This window comes from Talpa europaea (genome assembly GCF_964194135.1).
Source record: "Talpa europaea genome assembly, chromosome: 14".
NCBI lineage: Eukaryota > Metazoa > Chordata > Mammalia > Eulipotyphla > Talpidae > Talpa > Talpa europaea.
The window spans coordinates 80,874,953-80,895,821 of record NC_140082.1 but is presented as its reverse complement, the minus strand read 5'-3'; the positions used below and the strand labels follow the sequence as shown (position 1 = coordinate 80,895,821).

The 20,869-nt window shown below is 42.9% G+C and overlaps 1 protein-coding gene across 1 annotated transcript; it reads right to left on the bottom strand.

The window, feature by feature from the left end:
* Window positions 1–2,833: 2,833 nt before the first annotated feature.
* SNRPA1 (small nuclear ribonucleoprotein polypeptide A') lies at window positions 2,834–12,505 on the bottom strand (the record flags this gene model as incomplete). The annotated part of the gene is made up of 9 exons (XM_084253130.1): window positions 2,834–2,978; window positions 6,106–6,199; window positions 6,845–6,920; window positions 7,322–7,401; window positions 8,273–8,375; window positions 8,627–8,673; window positions 9,133–9,211; window positions 10,376–10,523; window positions 12,424–12,505. 9 exons carry the CDS (start codon window positions 12,503–12,505, stop codon window positions 2,920–2,922), a joined length of 768 nt encoding a protein of 255 aa, XP_084109256.1. The 3' UTR covers window positions 2,834–2,919.
* Between the last annotated feature and the right edge of the window lie 8,364 nt (window positions 12,506–20,869).

Below are 20,869 nucleotides of genomic sequence, written 5' to 3'. Positions count from 1 at the left end.
ATGATGGGCTTTCATTTCACTTCCTAATAAGTTGTTCTCCCATTTATAGAAGTTACTTTTTCCTTCTCAGCCGGGATTTTGTTATCTTGGTCCCTTTAATCTGAGCCTATCTCCCTCACTTAGTTATTAGCCATAAAGTTATTTCAGCAAACACTGTGCTCAATACAACCACACAGGAATTATTTGCGAAAACAGGGCAAAGGTAGTATCCAGAAAGCCCACACCCCTGTTATCCCCACAAGGTGAAAGGAGTGTATTTTCCCATCCTGACTTGGCCAGGTGGCTTTCTTTGGTTAATGAGGTGGGCAGAAGGAACAATGTGTCAGTTTTGAGTTTAACAAACTTCCAGCATTTCCTTCCTGTGCCTTTGCCCAAGGAGAATGAAATGCACAGCACAGTTATCCAAATGAGTCCACAAACCCACAGTGAAAAGAAGAGCCAGTTATGAGAATGGGTGAGTTCTGGGGTCACCTATTAGGGAGCACTATTGTGCCAGTAGTTAACTCATAAGCTGTCAAACCTCACCTTTTCACAAAAGTATGGCATCAAGACAGAAGAAGGGAGTTGGTAGGGAAGTGATAATAAGAGATGGCAATCAGACAATAGTGCTTCTTCTTAAACAGGAATAACATAAGGCACCTTTCAATGACAAACTTTCTGAGAGATACCCACTGTGGCCTTTAAAATTACATTAAAATACGTAAATATATAATGCATTTCATAAATTTATAGCTCTTAGAACCTCAAGACCAGGGCACTTACTGACTGCATACAAATACAATTCAAATAAACATCTTGTAGTTGCAAAGACATGAAAGTTTTTTTGTTGCACAACTGCCACTGGCAAAGTTTCTATACTCAATCTTAGCCAAAAGGCTGAGAAGCAATTGGCACAAGTTTCTGCTGTGCCGAATGAACACTGCTTATCAATTAGCAATTGGCACAAGTTTCTGCTTATCCCGAATGAACCTTATGTTCCGAAAAATCATACATTAAAAATACTGGGTAGCTTTGAGAAAAAAAGCTAGAAATGAAAAAAAAAATATTGGGCTTCTGGGAGAAGTTAGGTTGGAGGTTGGATTCTGAGTGAAAAGTCCTCTCTCCTTTGATTAAAATTTTTTCAAAATCCTCACTTGGCACCGTAACATAAATGATGTAACTAGTCCTCATTTTGATTTTTTTATCATTAGCTCTCAGATACTAAAGTCTCATATTATTGCTAAGTGTTGCAGAAGAGTCCAAGTCAGGACTTAAACAACTTCTTAGAGGTAAGGAACTAGCAGAAAGTTAACTGCCACCAACTGAGGCCAGAGCCTCATTCAGAGTCACACTCAGTGAGGTGGTTCATGAACATGGAAACAGAGCACCTCCTGCTCTAAGTGCACAAAAGAAAAACTCCATCATTTTGATCGCCCAATTAGGAGCGACGTTATAGGTCAGTTTGTGCTAACAGAGGGTCATGAGGAAATAGAAAAGGCATCCTCACTGGTCTGTTATACAAGGTGCTGAAGGGCTACATTCTAATCCAGTCCAGGAAGCAGCAGATCTGAAGACCCTATCATGTCCTTCTGTTCTGATCCTGTGTACAGGTTAAACAGTGTTCAGACCCCAAAAAGCACCTTGATGAGAGGGAGTCTGTGCTTCCTATCACAGTAAGCTAGCAATAAGGTAGAGTTTATAAACCCATCTATTATATATTTGGCCTAAATGCCCCAAGAATTCACCCAAAACTTCAGTCCTCAAATCTGCCAAGGAGAGGCTAATACAAGAACAGAGCAATTCAATCAGCTCTGGGCCACAGTGGTGGACTGCTCTCCAAGTTACAGAGCTTTGCCCCTGCCTTTGAATAAGATCCCTGGAGGGCATGGGGCGTTATCATTAGAGGCAGAAAAACACTGGCTTAAGGTCACTGTGGAAATCTAAAGGCCAGCTTCTTTAAAAGAAAGTTCCATCTCCTTTTTACAGCTTTCTGCACGCTCTAGCCTTCTCTTGCCTTTCAGTTATACTGAACTGCAGTTCAGCATGCTGTGCTTTGTGGCTGTCTTCCCAGCTAGATGGAGCTCCTTCACGACTCAGGCACCTTGCAGAGAACAAGTCAGCCGACCAGCAATCATACAAAACTGCTTAAGGATCCATTTAGAAGAATGTTTCTTCCATTTAGAACCACTCAGAATGCTTTAAGAAACAACCCAAGAGGTAGGGGGAAGCAAAAATTGTTTAAAAATAAGCAAAGATGGATGGTAAAGGCGCTCTTTTCCACCACCTTTTTTTCCAGATTGGCCTAAACTGGCCATAATGGTTTTGAGAAATGTGGTCAAATGTCTAGGAGCTGTAAGGAAAAGTGGGCACCAGCTGCTCTGCCGTTCACATACCACCACCTGACCAGCTGAGTAACACTTCCCTCTGAAAATTTCCAAATCAGGAATTTATTGATGTGCTGTTTATATGTTGAGTTACATAAAAACATCAAAGGATGCTGATTATTGTAAGCCCTAAAACTGCTTAATGAAGCTCTTATTATCCTCTGTGCAGAAAAAAATGTGCCAGAGATATCAGGTTCTTGCAATCATTGGCAGCATCCAATCTTGAGTTTTACTGAAAATCTAGAGGACCAGGAAGCCAACCTAGAAGCACCACCCTCCCGCATTTCCAACATAAACACCTTACTCACACACACTCTAAGGACATGCAAGCTGGCAGCACAGTTGAGTGTCTTTTATTTTGACTATTTATAAAAAACTGGCATTTAGATTTCAAAATTTATATTACAAAATTACCAGCAGCTGTTTCAAGCATTTGAACAATGCTATCAACTCCATTTTGCAGACACAAAAAGACTATTATTCCATGTTGAAAAAGCAGGACTTATTCCATAGAGTGGGCACATTACATATCCTGGAGGTACTCAGGCCACATTGCTCAGGACCCATTTGTGACTGTGTCTTCTTCCATTTCCTCTTCACCATCATCAGTGGGGCCTAAAGAAAAACAAAAAGTTAGAAGTCACACCGATTTTAGAGACCCTCTGCACTCAGTAAGCATGTCCATCCTGTTAGGCTAATGTGTGCAAGGCCCTGGGCTAGATACAAACACCCACCAGCTGCCCCTGCCTCAAAGACTTTAGAATCCAGACAAGTGTGTCCTCGGCAGGGACTGAAAAGGATGGGCAATTCTTAAAAAAAGAATCACAAAGGTGTTTTATGAAAGGCACACCAGTTACTTCCCACTCTAATTGTTCTGGTCAAGAATCTAGTATGTGTGACTCTAAAAAGCTTATACATAAGAGGTTTGTTCTTGCCACTACCATGGGCAAAGAAAGTGGGAACACTCACTCCAAAAACACTTGAGTACTTACTACATGCTAAATACTGGGAACAGTCAGAGACTTTATTGTTTCTAAATTAGGAAAAGTAGGGCCTCCTGGTGGCTCAAGGGGTTAAGCACTGCACTATGAAGCAATCCGCAGCCTCTGCAGCATGAGTTCGATCCCCTAGCCGGCCAGGGAGCTGGGAACCCACATGGCGCAGCAGACCTCTCCTGAATCGCCTGCTGCTCCCCTCAGCAGTGTATTTCAGTCAATCTGCCTGTTCTGTTCCCCACTCTGTCTCTGGTGAATCCTCTCACCCCCCGCATCGTTGGCCTGTACCCCAGCTCTTGTATGCACAAGTAAATAAAATCTTTAAAAATAAATCAGGAAAAGTAGGACAACCACCACCAAAATGTCATTACATTTGCTCAACAAGTCATGGCAGATATCTTGGTCAATGGATTCTGAAAAAGGAAATCTTTTAACCTTATGAGTTAATATTTAAGTCTAGTGCTTCTATAGTTACAGCCAAACATGAAATTTCTAGATACAAAAACTACTCAGAAGTGCTACTTGAAAGCCTGGCACACTGAGATCTAGAAAACGGAGCACCATAGTGGTGTGTATCTTCTCTCCCCATGTGCTTTCAGACTACATTTTAAATGCCAAGGGATCACAAGGACCAAGTAAATATTCTAGAAGACGCAAAAAAAAAATACTTGTCATATTACAATCGCTTCAGAATTTCTTATCTTGCCTGTCCCCACAGAGCCTTGAAAGCTTTCAGCAAACTATAGATCCATCATAGCTCGTGGCTCCCCGCATGGCCCGGTGCAGGCCTGTGCTATCAGCACATCTCGCACATTCTCTGGTGCCTCCAGCTTCATGCACAATGGCCTCTGTCAGTTCAAGCGTGCAATGCTCTCCTCTTACCAGAGCTGGCTGCCTGTGCAGTTTTCTCTCCTTAGAAGGCCAATGCTGCCCTGCCTTTGTCTAGCTCAGCAGTTCTAAAACAGATTTTTCCTGCAGATTACATTTATCCATAACATTATTAGAAATTAAAATTGAGTATCTTAAAAAATAATTCACTAATAAATCCTTCACATGTTAGCGCTTCTATTTATATAGAAAATAAAACTTCCCCAAACAAAAATACATAGTAAGAAAGCTGGCATTATCTGGTATTTCTGCCTAACTCTGCAATGTCTGCTCAAGCACAGTCAGCTGGCCTCTTACACTGGCTTCAGCATCCCACCAGTTCTAATACATGGTTTTGATTACAGGGTATGAAGAAAATCAGCCTCATAGGTGCATAGTTAGAAAATTAAGGAGTATTTCAATAGCTTTTATAAGCAGCTGTAGATACTTGTTGATACTGAGAAAATTGAGAAAACAAATTAAGAAAAGTGGTAGTTCTTAAAAGTTAGTTTGCAACTAGAATCTGAAATCTTTTGGTATGTCCATGCTCTGACTTGAAAACCCACTGGCTATCTTGTACTTTCTGTGTGTAAATTATACATGTGCAATTTGTAACAACATTAAGAAATACTTATTCACTGAGTTCTGTAGATCTTACAAATATTGATCTATTTCATTATATGACATCAAAAAAAATCACCACTGATTTCTTCCATAAAGTTTTTAAGTACTGGGAAGCTGTCAAGGTTACAGTTATGGGTAAAAGTTTTCCAGTTTTTAATTTTTCTTGAAATCTTAAATTTTATCATTGGTAACAAACACCATTGGTTCTTTGCCTTGAAGTGACAGACTGGCTTCATATCTGAGATGTTTCCTTCTCAGCTAGATCAAGTGCATGGAGACAGCTTCATCATACAGAAGTGAGTGCCCAGCTGTGCCTGCCACCTTGTCATCCAGAGTAGCGAAAAGATGTGCACTTAAGGGGTGACATGTAATAAATACTATGAATCATTTTCATTGCTTTGTGAGGGACACTCTTAAGCAAAACTGGTATGTATTTTACTGAGAGCAGAGCAGTTTAGAATATAACAATTACTAACATCCTCTGGGCCACTGCCTCAACCTTTGCTGAGGTGCCAGTGGTTTTAACCACCACTGCTCTTGCACCATCAGTGCAAAAGTTAAAATGCAACAAAAAAGCAAATACTGCCATAGTGTTATATAGTTTTGAACTCAGAGGATCCAAAGACACAAAGAACCACTGATCTAACTAATATCTTACTCATTTTTTGCTTCAGTTCAAGTATTTCCCTAAGGAATTTTTTTTGAGTTACCAGTCTAAGTTCTTATCAAAACTTACTATTTTGAGTATAAGCATGCTCAGCATGCTGACATTCGAGTATTAGAATAGCTAACTCCTTTCAAAAACTTGCGGATTCAGACCCTGTGCTAAGTGCTATTTATGAAGTGTGTTACTGGGTCATCTTGCCAACCTTTAGTGGTTGGTACAATTATTATCTCAGGTTTAAAGATGAAGAAGCAGACTTAGTGGAGATTAAGAAACCCCAAGGATAAAGGTAGTGAGGCTAAGACCTGAGCCTCAGGCTGCTGCGCTCTGGAGTCTATGTTCCCAACTACTTCTATCTCATAAATACATATCAGTAAAAGCCCATAGATCACCTATGGTGTTGAGATTTCACTCCATGGCTATGAAATAATGTTGGCTTCAACTTAAATTAAAACAAAACAAACAAACCAACCCTAATTTCTTTCTCTTCAAAGGTAAATTTAATGAGATTTCATGTACATAAGTAGGAAAGTAAAGAGGCATTAATCAAACATTCTCATTGGAAGTATGAAGACAGAACATGTTTCCTCACCTGATCTGCGTTCTCTGCCAGGTATCTGACCAGACTGCAGCAAGCCCTTCAGCCGCTCCACTTCAGCCAGAGTTGATGCGTTTGCTATAGCATTCTAGAGGAAAGATGACAACGGAGATAACAATTTCATCTCTAAGTGTCATTCTCTCAGAAAACAGCTACAGAAATGAACAGCAACTTTTCAAGTTGGAACATTAAATAATTGTCTTACATTGGGGAAGAATTTTATTGGCACACTCAAATCAGCCCAGAAACCAAATCATAAATTTCCAAAGTTGGTACACAGATACAGACCCTCTTATAAAAGAGATCAAATAATCATCTCATGTGTCTTAAAATTTTGGTGAGTATAAACACATATTTGAAGCGTTTTACTGGATAATTTAGGAGGTGGTATTGTAAAACTGGAACTTTCACCGCTCATCAATCAGGACCTTTCAGACAGCAAATCTTTGAAAGTAATCGTTCAGGCAAACACTGAGACAGCATGAAAAGGTAACTGGCCATTCAAATAAATATACCCTAGGAAAATGAGAAGGAAGAGAACTTCTTCCACTTCGACTGGAGCGTACAGTTAATGCAATTCAAAGTCTGGTCAAATAGCAACTTTAAGCTAGTTTTTCCTATATAGAGACATACCTGGAAGGGAAAACGTGCAATTTTCTGAAAGAATTTACATAACTTTGTGTCCTTCACCCACCTAGCTCTCTCCAGTCTAAGATTCCTAACACATTATTACCTTGATTGCTTCTACATCCCCTGGAGATGGTCCACCTTTCTTTTTGTCAGTTGGCAAACCAGCACCTGGGTTGAAACTGGAAAGGGAAGGGAAGAACATAACTGTAAATCCAGACCAATACAAATTGCTTCTCTTTACTTTCAAAAACGTTTGAAAGTAATTCAACCAGTGTAGTATCTTATCTTTGTTAACAAACTGATACAAGAAACTCTCTCCTTCAGAAACACCACCCAATTCATCTTCCTATAGAGAAAACAGGATGTAGAAGATATCCATTTACATGGAATACTGAAATATTTGCTCCACTAACCTGGTAGAAATCTCATGTGATGTGTGGACCACTGACGGTCATAACCATCACCAAGTGTAATACTGTATTAGTCACAGGTGTTTTGATTAATTTTGCAGGCAGCAAACTGCCAGACAGATAGTGTTTCTGAAGGTGAAGTAGAGAGAAGTTGGATATCCGTATCTTACGTTTTGCTTCTCCTGGCAATATCCTTTGCAAGTTGTGCACCCCGTTTGCCCTTGAACATTTTCTCTGCTTCCTGACGCTCCTACAGCGACACCACACACAGAGTTAATGGAAATAGGAATACCACATGCATTCAGATGCATTCCTCAGAAAACATGGAAGAAAACTCTCCTAAATATTCTGGGTTGGTAAAAGTACCAAAAAGCCAAATTGACATTAAATGTAAAGTGTTTTTGCCTTTTCTAGTGAAGTTCCCCGAAGAAAGCCCCTTCTCCTAGTTTCAAGGAGGGTCTCTCAAGGAACTAAAGTTAGAAGGCTTAAAACAAAAACAGTGGGGTAAGGGGGAACAGGACCGGCACTCCCAGGAAAGGGAAAAACCATTCTAACAATCAGAGCTGCTGAAAAATAGGTTCCCTTAGGCTCCCTCAGGGAAGGTGTACAGTCTGGTCGCAGTGCTCATGGCCATGGTGCTTAGATGGCACTGCGTGTGCGTGGGCGGCACTACCTGAGAGCTTCAGTTCAAAGCCCTACCATAAACTGCTGTGAAAAAAATCTGACATTTTCTTTCCCACATATTTACCACAAATTGGTAAACCTCAGCTGGCAATTTAAAAAATCAATCACAAAAGTATAAAGGAAAAGGGGCCTCCCTGGTGGTGCAAGGAGTTAAGACGCAGCCTATGAAACTGTCCGCAGCCACTGCAGCACAAATTCAATCCACATGGTGCAGCAGACCTCTCCTGACTCGCCCGCTGCTCCCCTCAGTAATGTATTTCAGTCAATCTGCCTGTTCTGTTCCCTACTCTATCTGTGGTGAATCCTCTCACCGCCCTCCCCCACCCACCTCTGGCCTGTATCCCAGCTCGTGTATGCATAAATAAATAAATCTTTAAAAAAAGTATAAAGGAAAACAGAACTCTATAATGACTTACAATCAACAGAATAATACTTACTTTTAGTTTCACCTTTTGGAAATCCAGCACTCTGACTTGTGGAACTTTATAAATTACATACAGTCTGTAATGCTTCTTATTTGTTACGGGATTTCTCAAAATACTACAAGAAAAGGAACATAATACCAATCGTTGCAAAGCATTGGACAGGTCTATTTAATAAGTCTGTAAGTCAAGGAAAAGTTTCTATTTTTACATTTCCTAACAAGTAACATTAGAGAAATTTTAGCAGAACACTGGGCCCAAAGGAAAATTTAACTGTTTAAAAGGTATATGTTACTAACTACTTGCTTTGAAGTCTGGGAAAGATGTCATTTTAAATGACTTCATTGTCACCACCAATAATTCCCATACCTTAAATAAGTCAGCGACTTGAGAGATGCCAAAGGGTCCAGATCACCCTGTAAAATAATGATCACAGGTAAGAACATGAACGTCGTTGGCTGTCCTAGCACTTGAGATGGTGGGTACCTGTGGACAACGGACTCCTCATCTTTTACTTATTTTTTTACTGCTCCAATGTCTGGCACAATACTATCACAGATAATTAATATATTTCTACTGAATGAATTAGTAAATAAATTTAAGGTTCGTAAACTTAAAATCTTGACCCTTGAGTTTCTGTCTCAACGGTAGAAAAAAATCATCATCCACCACCCCCCGGCATGGCCATTGAAATCCTATAGTGGGAAAAAGTATTTGCAACACATATAATTGAAAAAGGCCCAGATCCTGAGAAAAAGATAAGAACGATGAGATATTTTGCTGTGAACTTTATTCTAGAGTTTCCAAATTTTCTGAAAGAAGCAGTAGTACCTTAAACCTTCTCCCCAAATACATTTCTCCCCTGCTCAACTTACCAGTTCCACAAGACTATTGTTGGTGAGAATGAGTTCTGTCAGACAGGGCAGAGCCTGATCAAGTCCCTCACCTATACGGCTAAGATAAAAACAGAAGGACTCTTAGTAAAAGCTAAAATTAAGCAAGCTAACAATTTTGCCTAAGTTGTTTCAGAGGATTTCAAAGTTGGGAGAACCTTAGAGGTCCTCCTTCCAATACCCTATCAGACAGAGGGAAGATGAGGGTCCAAGAGGAAACCACTGTCACAGGTTTAATGACAGAAGTGTGATTTTAGATTCCAAGTCTCCTGAACACTGCCTAGGATTCTCTCCACTACCACACGTCAGAAGAACCTCCTGTGTAGAACAAACTGCTTAGCTCATCGCATGACTTTCATACAGAAATACAAGTGATTCTGTACTCACAGTTCTGGAACAGGACATACACATCTACCAGAAGAGAATGGGTACCCTCTTAGAAATATACCCATTAAAATAAACTCATTACCTGGTACCATCTAGTGTTTCTTTTTTAAAGATATATTTATGCAAAGAACTAGGGTATAGGCCAGAGGTGCAGGGGATGAAAGGATCCACCAGAGACAGAGTGGGGAGCAGAACAGGTGAATCTATTGAAATACACTGCTGAGGGGATCAGTGGGCAAGACAGGTGAGGTCTGCTGAGCCATGTGGGTCAGCTCCCTAGCTGGGGTTCAAACTCAGGCCACAGTGGCTGGTGATAGCTTGATAGCGCTGAGACTTTAACCCCTGCACCACCAGGGAAGACCCTATCTAGTGCTTTTTAAAGACAGTTTCTATAGATCCTCAACAACTTTTTCCCACTAAAAGTGACAGAGTGATGATGAAAGGTCAAAGATTTCAATTAATATTTTAAAAACCAGTTGTAGTTAAACAAATGGCAGAGGACATGAGGTAGAGAGATAGTCAAAAATATAATTGTTGAACACTATATTTCTTTCAATAATTAAGACTGTTTTAGAGTCAGAATATGTAAAAACACCATGGTTTTAATTTATAAATATATAAATATGCAAGACTCTTTAATAGACTAGACCAGTAAGATTAGACTAAAACCAATTGTCAGGATCTCTATGGGAAAAGCGCAGCTCATTTCTCATTTTAAGAAAAAACACACACATTAAAGAGGAAATCTGTACTAAAACCTTTAGAGGAAACACTGAAACGTTTACTTCAGACATTTACTCCAGGTGAAAAATTTTATTTTCCACTGGCAGACACTTACCATATTCTGTTGTTGTTCACTAGCAATGTTTTCAGTCTTCTCAACAAAGGGAAACCATCCAGTTTCCTTATTTCATTGTCAGAAAAGTCAATAGCATCAAACTGGTCCAAGGTAGCACCCAGATTTTCAATGACGGGAATTTTATACCCTGAAAAATGGAGGGAAAAAGACCACACAAGTTAACATGATGACAAAATGCCTGAAAGCATTAGTGGTATTTCATGGTACCTTAGCTCTAGGTTTTAATTTATTCACAAAGTACCTAAAACCTATGCCTCACCAAACACCATGCAAGTTACTAGTTTCAGCTGCCATGACGCTTCCACCTAGCAGTGGACATTAAAAAGATGATGACAACAAGAGTGATGAATACTGCCCAACAGTAATACTGGTAACTAGATGTACAAGAATATTTACAAGGTACCTCCTACTGTTCTAAGTGAGCTGCTTAATTGCCATAACAGGAACTTATACCATAGGTTGCTTGCTTACTCTCAGTATCCAAGTCCTGTCCTTACATTGTGGACAACACTTCTCAACTTCTTTTGCATTTCCACAGTCCAGACTCATAGAAATGATCAGGATATCCTTGCAATTCAAGGCAGTTCCCCCTTTTATCACCTCTCCCAGTTCCAATCTAGAGATGAAGGTCTATGATTTATACACAGTGATAAAGCAACCTGTGAACAATTCACTCAAATAAATGATCTGACATGGTCATAAACATTGTGCTAGGCACCAGAAGAAATGAACCCAGCTGAGAATAAAATGCACAATTCAGAGATGTAAGGGCTACATGCAAGTAAGCACTGTCTCCAAGTCAGTATCCTCCACTCTGGATGCACTTCTGACTTAACACACCGCAGAGAGCAAGCTGTATGAGAACCAAAGTGGTCATTTTCTCTTGACTTGAACCTTTCTCTAAGAAACTTACTATCAACAAAATAAAAGCACTAAACTTTCCTAAGAATCGGCAAGAGTCTAAGCAGAAAGCAGAGCCTGAAAAGAGCTGTTCGTGAGACCCTGTGTCCCCATGGAAGTAATCTCAGGTCATGATTATATTATCTTATCCCCAGAGAAGGTGCTTTCATATCGTTCCTAAGACCATCGCTGGAAATGCTAACCAGATAGTTGCAGCCTCAGTTTCCTATCAAACAACACTAAGACTGAAACAGTCCCAGATATCTGACTAGTTCCAAGAGCTTCCACCACTTAGTGCACCTGGCACAACAAGCCTCGATAAAACAGTCCACTCTTTAATAGGTTTTGATAAGAAAAAAAAAAACTAATCAAAACCAATAACGAAATACTGGGGGAATCAGTTGCTGTTGTTTCTGGACTTCCTTCCCTTCCTTACAAATTAGAAATTACTGCCACGCATCCTATCTACACCCTCACAACAGTAACTGAGCCTATTTACTGAGCACCAACTACGCCCTGCAATAAGCTCACAACCGTTAATAACTGTATTTTCTCGGCCCTGCAACAGTTCATTTTTTTTTAAAGATTTTATTTTATTTATACAAGAACTGGGGTACAGGCCAGATGTGCGGGAGGGTGAGAGGATGCACCAGAGACCGAGTGGGGAACAGAACAGGCAGACGGATGGAAAGCACTGCTGAGGGGAGCAGCGGGTGAGACAGGAGAGGTCTGCTGCACCATGTGGGACTCTCTCTGGCCGGCCAGGAATCGAACCCGTGCTGCAGAGGCTGCGGACAGCTTCACAGCACTGTGCTCGACCCGCTGCGCCACCGGGGAGGCCCCTCCAACAGTTCAGGCTGGTGAACACAACAAACAAGGCCTCACAAAGGCCCGGGGGCATGGACCAGGGAGTAATTACGGCGGCCTCGCGAGCACGGGCCGGGGTCGGGGTCAGGGAGCCTGGGGTGGCCGAGGGGGGGTGGCCCCAGCGCGGGCCTCCGCCCGGGGGTGCAGGCGCCGGGCCCCGCATGCAGGCCCCGGGGGCTCAGCTCCCGCCCTCGGCGCACGCGGCGGGGCGCGGGCCACGGGGAGGCGCGCAGAAGCCCGCGCCCGCCCCCCGGACTCACCGCGGAGGTCCAGCTCGCGGTCCCGCACGGCGTTGGTGTACTGCGCCGCCTGCTCGATCAGCTCCGCCGTCAGCTTCACCATCCTGCCGCCTCCCGCTCCCGGTGCCGCGGCGCGCCCAGCGCCTCCCGCCTTCCAGCCGTCCCGGCGTGCCCCGCGCCCGCCCGCAGGCAGCAATAATCGCAGGCGGCACACGTGCGCGCCGCTCGACGTCCAGACAGAAGCAATCGAACAGCCACGCCCCCCGGCGCCTGATACTGACGTCTGAGGGCGACGCGCCCCCGGTGCTGCTGTCTTTGCTGGCCTGTGTCTGGGATGCTGGAGGGGCCCTGCTCCTGGACGTTTGTATCCGCAAGTTAAGCAAAATGTGAAAGTTCCCAAGGGGAAGTTTCTCTTGTGTCCGTGCACCTTGAAGTAAAGGAGGCTGTGACTGTGCTCACTCCTCCCACGTGGGCGGGCACCCCTGGGAACCAGTGGTGGGCCCCGACTTAAGGTGCCCGACCCTGTCCAGGGCTTTGACCCCGAGGCTTCCACGTGAGAACCTGTGTGTGGGGGGGAGGGGGCGTTATCCGCTCCAGCCAGCTGGCTGAGAATGCTCTAAAGGACATAAAACGCTGCACCCTACACAGGTTTGTGGTTAGGTCTGTGGTCCTTATGTTATAGGGCAGGGAGAGGGGCACCCCAGACCCCGCAAACCTGCCTATTCTAAATGGGTTCTGCCATCCGCCGCATCAACACAAAACACATGAGACTTTAATGGGAAGGAACTTTAATAAAACTAGGAAACAATACAGGTAAGGCAAAGAGTCTAGTTTCTAAACGAAGCACCCAAAGTTACCCGTCCCCTCGTGAGTAAAACTCCATCCATATGGGATCGGCCCAGAACAAGGCCCCAAAGCCTGCCACAAGTCTAAAGCACCTTCCAGTGGGGACCCACAGAAAAGGGTCAGAAACAACAGACAAGTCTGGAATGAAAAGAGCAAAATCAAAATCAAGATAAAAGCTGCCATTGTCACCTCCCCACGGGTCTCTCACCCACATCTGTGTCACCCAGTCCACGACCAAAATGCAAGCGCAGTTTCTTCATGAGTCTCTCAGCTCCATGTGCCTCCCCCAGGTCTCCTTCTGGCTCCATCCTGCTTCCTTCCTTCCTCAGTCTCCTCAGCAGCTTCTTCTCTCCCTGCTCAGCTCCACCCTCCCTTGCATGGTGCAGGGAACCTGGAACCTCCCCCTTTTCTGGGACCACCCTGTTACACCTAGACATTTAATAAAAAACATTCTGGACTCTTATAATATGCTCCAGACTCTTAAATATCTACACCGAATCATGACATGCAGAAAAGTGCACAAATCAGAAGTCTGCAACATAGTGAATGGCCAGAGCAGGCACACCTGTATAGGTGCCACCCAAGTCCAGAAAAAGAACACCACTCTGAAATCCTCCCTCCTTCCCTCTCCAAAGGCACCTGCCAGCCCATCGCCATAGCTGAATTTCAACTGCATTTGATATAAATAGAATCTTGTATGCTTTTGTGCCAGGTTTCCTGACTTTTATTACATCTGGAATCCATCCAGGTTGCACATAGCAGTGGTTTGTTTACTTTCGCCGTTGTATAGATTCCAGTGTGTACCTTATACTATAACTTATCCATTCTGCTGTTGATGGACTTCATATTTGTTTCCAGTCTGGGGGTATTCTGAATAATGCCGCTCTGAATTTTCTTGTACAGGGATCTGATGCATGTGCTGGAATATAGGGCATAATATCATCAATTAATTATGTCTACCAGTTATGCTAAGAGAATGAAATAATTAACATACTCTAGCTGTGAGCAAGGTTTCCATGGATTCCAATCTCAACCACACTGACATCATCAGTCTTTATAATTGAAGCAATTCTATTGGTACTTGGTAGTATTGTGTTACAGCTTTGATTTGCTTTTCTATAGTAATTAGTTGAGAACCTCATGTGTGGTTTGTCCATCCAATCTTTTGTGAAGTGCTTACTCAACAACCTTGCCCTCATTTTTTTATTGGGTTGTCTGCCTTTTGCTGACTTGTGGTATTTCTTTATAGTATACTGTGGATAGGAGCACCCTGTGGTTTGCTTTTTCACCCTTTGTTGTTGTTAAAAACTGCTAAAATACCACAGATCCCCCAATGGGCTGGGTTCTCACTTTGCCCAATGGAAGGTCTCCTGTTGGGTGTCACCAGAGCCAATTAAATGAGATCAAGTTTGGAATAACAGACCAGAAACTTCATTCATTGACCAAGGAATGGAGAAAGGAGAGCTCCTAGTCTACAGGCAATTTCTCCCTGAGAAAAGATAATCTCTTTTATGGGGAGAGCAGACTTGAAAGAACTTTGTTTTTAAGGACATGCTTAGAGAGTAAGTTGCAATGTCTTTGGGAGAAGAGGCTGGGCATATTCTGGTCATGTGGCAACACTTCATATGTTTCTTTGGTTGTTGATTCAGTTAGGGTCAATTTCAAGAAGTCCTGGGATCCATCACTTTCTTTGACTCTCCAATGAAGACTGTGGTTTTCATTCTGTTAAAGGTTAACTTGAAAGACACAACATATAAACCCAGGGGGGACTGCTAGTTTTCAAGAGCATACCCTGTGGTGGCCTGACAGGTGATCGTGACTTACACAATTCACTGTAGCCCAGCACATTCCTTCCTGTTTACTGAGAGTACTGAGCTATCTGTTTCTATAGGCTTGAGAAAAGCAAGTTTCATTGTGCTGAAGAAGAGTTTGGGGGAAAGTGTGGTGACAAACTCAGAGCAGAAATGCCACTTCATACACATCATTGATGCTGAAGAACACACACTGTTGTCCAGTTTGGTTTATTTAAGATACCCTAGTCCTGGGCCTCCCCTGGTGGCGCTGGGTTGCGCCCACCCCAGCGAGGGTCCCACACAGCGCACAGACCTCTCCTGCCGCCCGCTGCTCCCCTCAGCAGTGTATTTTGTCAGTCTGGCTGTTCTGTCCCCTGCTTTGGCTCTGGTGAATCCTCTCACCCTCCCATGCTTCTGACTGTACCCAGTGCTTGTATAAATAAATAAATAAATCTTAAAAAAAAAAAAAAAAGATAACCTAGTCCCCAAATCACCAACCAAAACCTAGGCTACAAATCAAACCTAAAGGATAAGAAGTATAACTGCTTCTTCTACCATTTTGCCGTCAAAGGAATCTTCAAATGGTCGAATAGAAAAAGAGGCATCAAAGGAAGAACTTCTTAGCTCAGGAAGCCCTACCAGTTGGAGGTTATTATATGTTCTGTGTCCTTTGAAGGGGCAATTTCATTCTGGTCTTGTAGATCTAGGACAGGGGTGGGCTTTCTGATGTTAAAAATATAAAAACAAAGGCCAGAACTACACTCATCAATACAATTGCAGTTTCAACCTCTCCCAAAGTATACTCCTAAACTAATCAATCTGGAGTTTCCTAATTGGCACCAGTGAGGTCATATGCATAAGAAAATCCCCCCAACTTCCTCTGGGGGAAAGTGGCTTTATTTGAAATAATCTTTTCTTTTGATAATAACCTTGTCCCACCCTTTGTCTATAAATACTCTTCGTTTTGTTTACACTGTTCCAGGCAGTATCTAGATGAGATGCTGTCTGATTCATGAATCATTCAGTAAAGCCAATTAGAGCTCTATATTTGTGGATTTTGTTTTTATAACACTGCTTATTGGCTCTTTCACTTTTCATGGTGTTATTTGACGATCAGACATTTCTGATTTTTATACTGTCCAATGGCTTTTTTTCTCTCCACTCAGTGGTTGGTGGGTATATGGTGGGTATATGTATATGTGGCTTGTTTGAGGTATCTTCCCTCACCCCCAACATATTTTCCTCTGCTATCTCCTAGAGGTTTGTTTCACCTTTCACACTTAACTCTAAATCCCCCTAAAATTGATGCTTATTGAATGTTTTATTGAAATATGATATATACAGTAAAATGCAAATTGTACATATCCAAGCAATAGATATCCAGATCAAAAGCAAGACTGCCACATTCCAGAGTACCAAGACTCTGCAGTGCTACCTTTTTCATAAATCATGTCCAAATATGTGAGCATCTGTTTCTTTTTTTTTTTTAAGATTTATTTATTTATGCAAGCACTGGGAGCAGCGGGTGGCAGGAGAGGTCTGCGTGCCATGTGGGACCCTCCCCCGGCGGCCAGGGATTGAAACGGCGCTGCAGAGGCTGCGGGCAGCTTCACAACCCAGCACTCAACCACTGTGCCACCGGTGAGGTCCAAGCATGTTTCTTGACTTCTTCTGTTCCATGGATTTAGTTGCCTATTCTTGCACAATATCATACTGTCTTTAAAGAATACATTTTATGGAAAGACTTTTTTGGCCCCCCCCTCAAAGGACTCCCTCTTTTTTTTTTTTGAGATTGTCTTAATTATTCCTGTCCTTTGAATTTTATCTCTTTACTTTAAAATTTTTTTTAAAGATTTATTTATTTTTTAAGATTTATTTATTCATGCATACAAGAACTGGGGTACAGGCCAGAGGCGCGGGAGGGTGAGAGGATTCATCAGAGACAGAGTGGGGAACAGAACAGGCAGACTGGCGAAATACACTGCTGAGGGGAGCAGCGGGCATGACAGGAGAGCTCTGCGGTGCCATGTGGGACCCTCACCGGCTGGCCAGGATCGAACCAGCACTGCAGAGGCTGCAGACAGTTTCACAGTGCAGTGCTCAACCGCCTGTGCCACCAGGAGAGGCCCTGCTCTACTTTAAAAAAAATTTATTTTATTTTGCCCTTTGACTTTTGAAATAAATTTTAGATTATCTTGTAGCTAAAGAAGAAGCTATACTTTGATTTATGTTTATTTTATTTTATTTTATTTTTTTGTGGGATCCTAGCTGGTGGCCAGGGATCGAACTGGCGCTGCAGAGGCTGCGGGCAGCCTCGCAAACCAGTGCTCAACTGCTGCGTCACCAGAGGAGGCCCTATGTTGTATTGTTTTATATTGTATTGAACATGGTATAACCTTATATTTATTTAGATCTTTTAAAATTTCTTTTAGTGTTTGATAGTTTTTGTGCAGAGGTCTTACACATCTTTTACGAACTATAGAAATGATCCCTGAAAGTATAGTCTTTCTTACACATCTTTTACTAATTTTATTCTAGGCATCTGATAGTTTCTGATGCTATTCTAAACCATTTACAAATTCCATTTGCTAATCATTAGTTTCTGAAATATTGAGATAATTAATTTATAGCTGAAATACATTTGATATTCCCATTGTATCCAGCAATCTTTGAAAATTCAGTTATTATTTTGTTATAGTTCGCTGTAACGGTGCTGTTAGATTTTTAACATATTTAAGCATGCTATCTGAGTATGATAGTTTTATTTCTTCCTTTCCAATTCTACTAGTTTTTCATGTTTTGTGATGTTGTACCAACTGAGATCTTCAGCACAATGATGAACAGTGGTGCTCATGAAATCCTTTAGCGGTCATCCCTTCATAGAAAGGAAAAAACCCTAACCACATGGTCAAAGTTAATATCACCACAACAGAATAAATCAAGGTCATGTATATTACCAACGAGCCTGCAGTGTGAAGGACCCACCATCACTTCTGTAGGATGATGCCCGCAACGACGCATGACTTGAGTCAAAATATGAGGAAACCTCAGACAAACGCACTAAGGGGTAGCCCACAATACGGCTGTGGGCGTTAATTCAAAGTGTGATTCTAAAGGCAAAGAGATATAGAAATGGAATCCTTTGCTAAGTGTATAATTGAAAATTGGCAAAGCTGGAATCCAACCAGAGGATTGCATGATAGTAAATATATCAATGTTCACTTCCTGATTCTGAAGGCTGTATAGGAGAAGGGTCCTGTTTAATAGGAAATACACTCAAAAGTTTTGGGGGGTGGGTAATAGGCATTTTACTTTTCCTGGTAACTTACTTTTAACTTATTCAGAAAACATTTCTTTGTACTGCACCTGCAACTTTTCTATAATTTTTGCTTTGTGAGTGTTTCAAAGTGAAAGTTAAGGGCCTCCCTGGTGGCACAAGGGGTTAAGCACAGCACTGTGAAGCTGTCCACAGCCTCTGCAGCATGAGTTCGATCCCTGGCTGGCCAAGGAGATACCCACATGGCGTAGCAGACCTCTCCTGATCTCTTGCCTCACCTGCTGCTCCCCTCAGCAGTGTATTTCAGTCTGCCTGTCCTGTACCCTACTCTGTCTCTGGTGAATCCTCTCACCCCCACCCTCCCATCTCTGGCCTGTACCCCAGCTCTTGTATGCATAAATAAATCTTTAAAAAAAAAAAAAAGCAAGTTAAAACAAAACTATCCAAAATCCAAACTTCACTTAATTCCACAGAGGACCACCAGGTGGCGTATTTACACCAGCGAGCTGGTTTTACTTGGTCATTCTCTTACTGAGGTCACAGTTGACAGGAATGGGGATACCCACACCAGGCAGGCTAACTAGGACTGAGAAGCAGAGCCAAAGCTTACTTAGGGGTTGAATCAGAAACAGTTTCACTTGGGAGATGATGGTCTTGTCATTTGTCCCATCAGCTAAAGAGAGAGAAAGAGCAGATACTGAGCAATGCAAAAAAGGTCCAGGTGACATTTAATGCTGGCCCTAGGGTTCCCAGGCCCAGTTGGCCCCTGAAATCCTGATTTAACCCAGAAATCCCAAAACAATGCCCCCAGCCACTTGTATTTTTTCCTAACTCAGTTCCAGTTGGTGCATTTCCTTTATTTGCAAAGGATTCTGAGCTCACAGGGACCACTTTCAAAATCCCACATAGCATGTAACCCACGGGTGCAGGGAGTTCAGTTGCTGCACAAAAGACAATCTCTAGCCTAGTTAAAACACTGTTGGCAGCCTTAGGTAGAAGGCTTCCCCTGGACAGAGGTGGGAGGTGTCTCTCTATCCAGTCCCTCTATCCAACAAGGCTTTTGTGGCCTGAGGAAGGACTCTTTACCCTGGGTTTGGAACACTGAGATCTTCGCTACATCAACATTTGCTAACATTCAAAGCAGACCTAGCACGTAATGACACCACACAGATCCTGAAGAGACAAATAAAGCCATTTCACATCTCAGTCAGCACCCATGTTTAATTGTTGTGCTTTGGAAAAAAATACAGGGTCCTTTCCCGTGGGCTGTTAACTCTTTTATTAATTTAGGGTTAACATTGTATTTGCTTTGTTGATTTCATTTTCGGAGTTGTGGATTCAATAAACAACAGCTGGGGTTTCCCCAGCTCACAGGGGACAAGGCAAATGTGTTACAGTCAGAGAAGAGCAGGACAAAATGGAGAAGAACGAGCTGGAAAAATTTAAGGCAAATGTTACTCCCACATTACAGGGAATCGATCAAGCTGATCTGTGCATTTCAATGAAAATATATGAAATATTTGTCAAAATAATTAACATCGGTAAAAATTAGAACATGTAGCTTATAAAATGCCTGCACAGGTTTGGCAGAAATCGATCCGACTGTGCCATTAGGCTCTGAACACACACAGACACAGAAGCAGCCACCGGCAGGGCAAGTCTCCGGAAGATCAGAGGCCAAAACGGGCTCTACAAGCAATTCCAGGAGGTGGGAAGTGACCGATGACTAACGACACAGTGGGCTGACATTTGGATAAGAGGAATTGCTTGATAATCAAGGTGCCTTTGGCTAGGTCCGGGAGATGCTTCCTGGGGCCCTTCCACAGAAGGTTCTACATCAGGTAGAGGTGGTCATTAGTGTCCCAAGATGCAGCAGTGACAAGGGACGCTCAGCTGCAGAGGGAGGCAGGCTCTTCCCGTCTGGGTTTGGAAGGAGACTTTCTAAGCCATTGCTGCAGTTGCAGAAGGAGCTGACTACGTAGAAATAGATGTGCCATCCCCAGTGGTCATACATTTTATGCCCCTAAATCTATTTTATTTACATTCTGACCAAACCATCCCCCAGACTGCTCTGTGGCAGCGAGGAGCAGGTGCGCTGCCCTGCCCTTCATCACACGTGGGGACGGGCTGGGCCCGGTGGGTGAGATTTACTGCAGAGCTGAGCAGAAGCACGGGAGAAGAATGATGTGTTTTGCCAAGCGTCTTTCTGCTTTGGTCTAGAAGATTCAGTAAACTTATGGTCCCAGAAGCTGATCCGAGGCTGGCGCTGTGGAGTCCCGATCCTTATTTTGTTCCTGTTTGGAGTTGCCAGAAGAATGGAGCCAGCAAGCAGAGTTTGAGAGGCTCTCGCTGTTTTAAGGACACGTCCTTCAGACCCACCACCCACCAGGTTGGGGGGCCCCGACATGGGGCAGGAGGACCTTGCTCCTGGGGAGATAAAGCTGTCAGATGCAGGGCACCGCCCCTGAAACAGGCTCTGGCCTACAGTCTGGAGAAAGGCGGAGGACGGATGGACAGGAGGGCCCTGCCTCTGGGGGTGGCCGGGTACCCC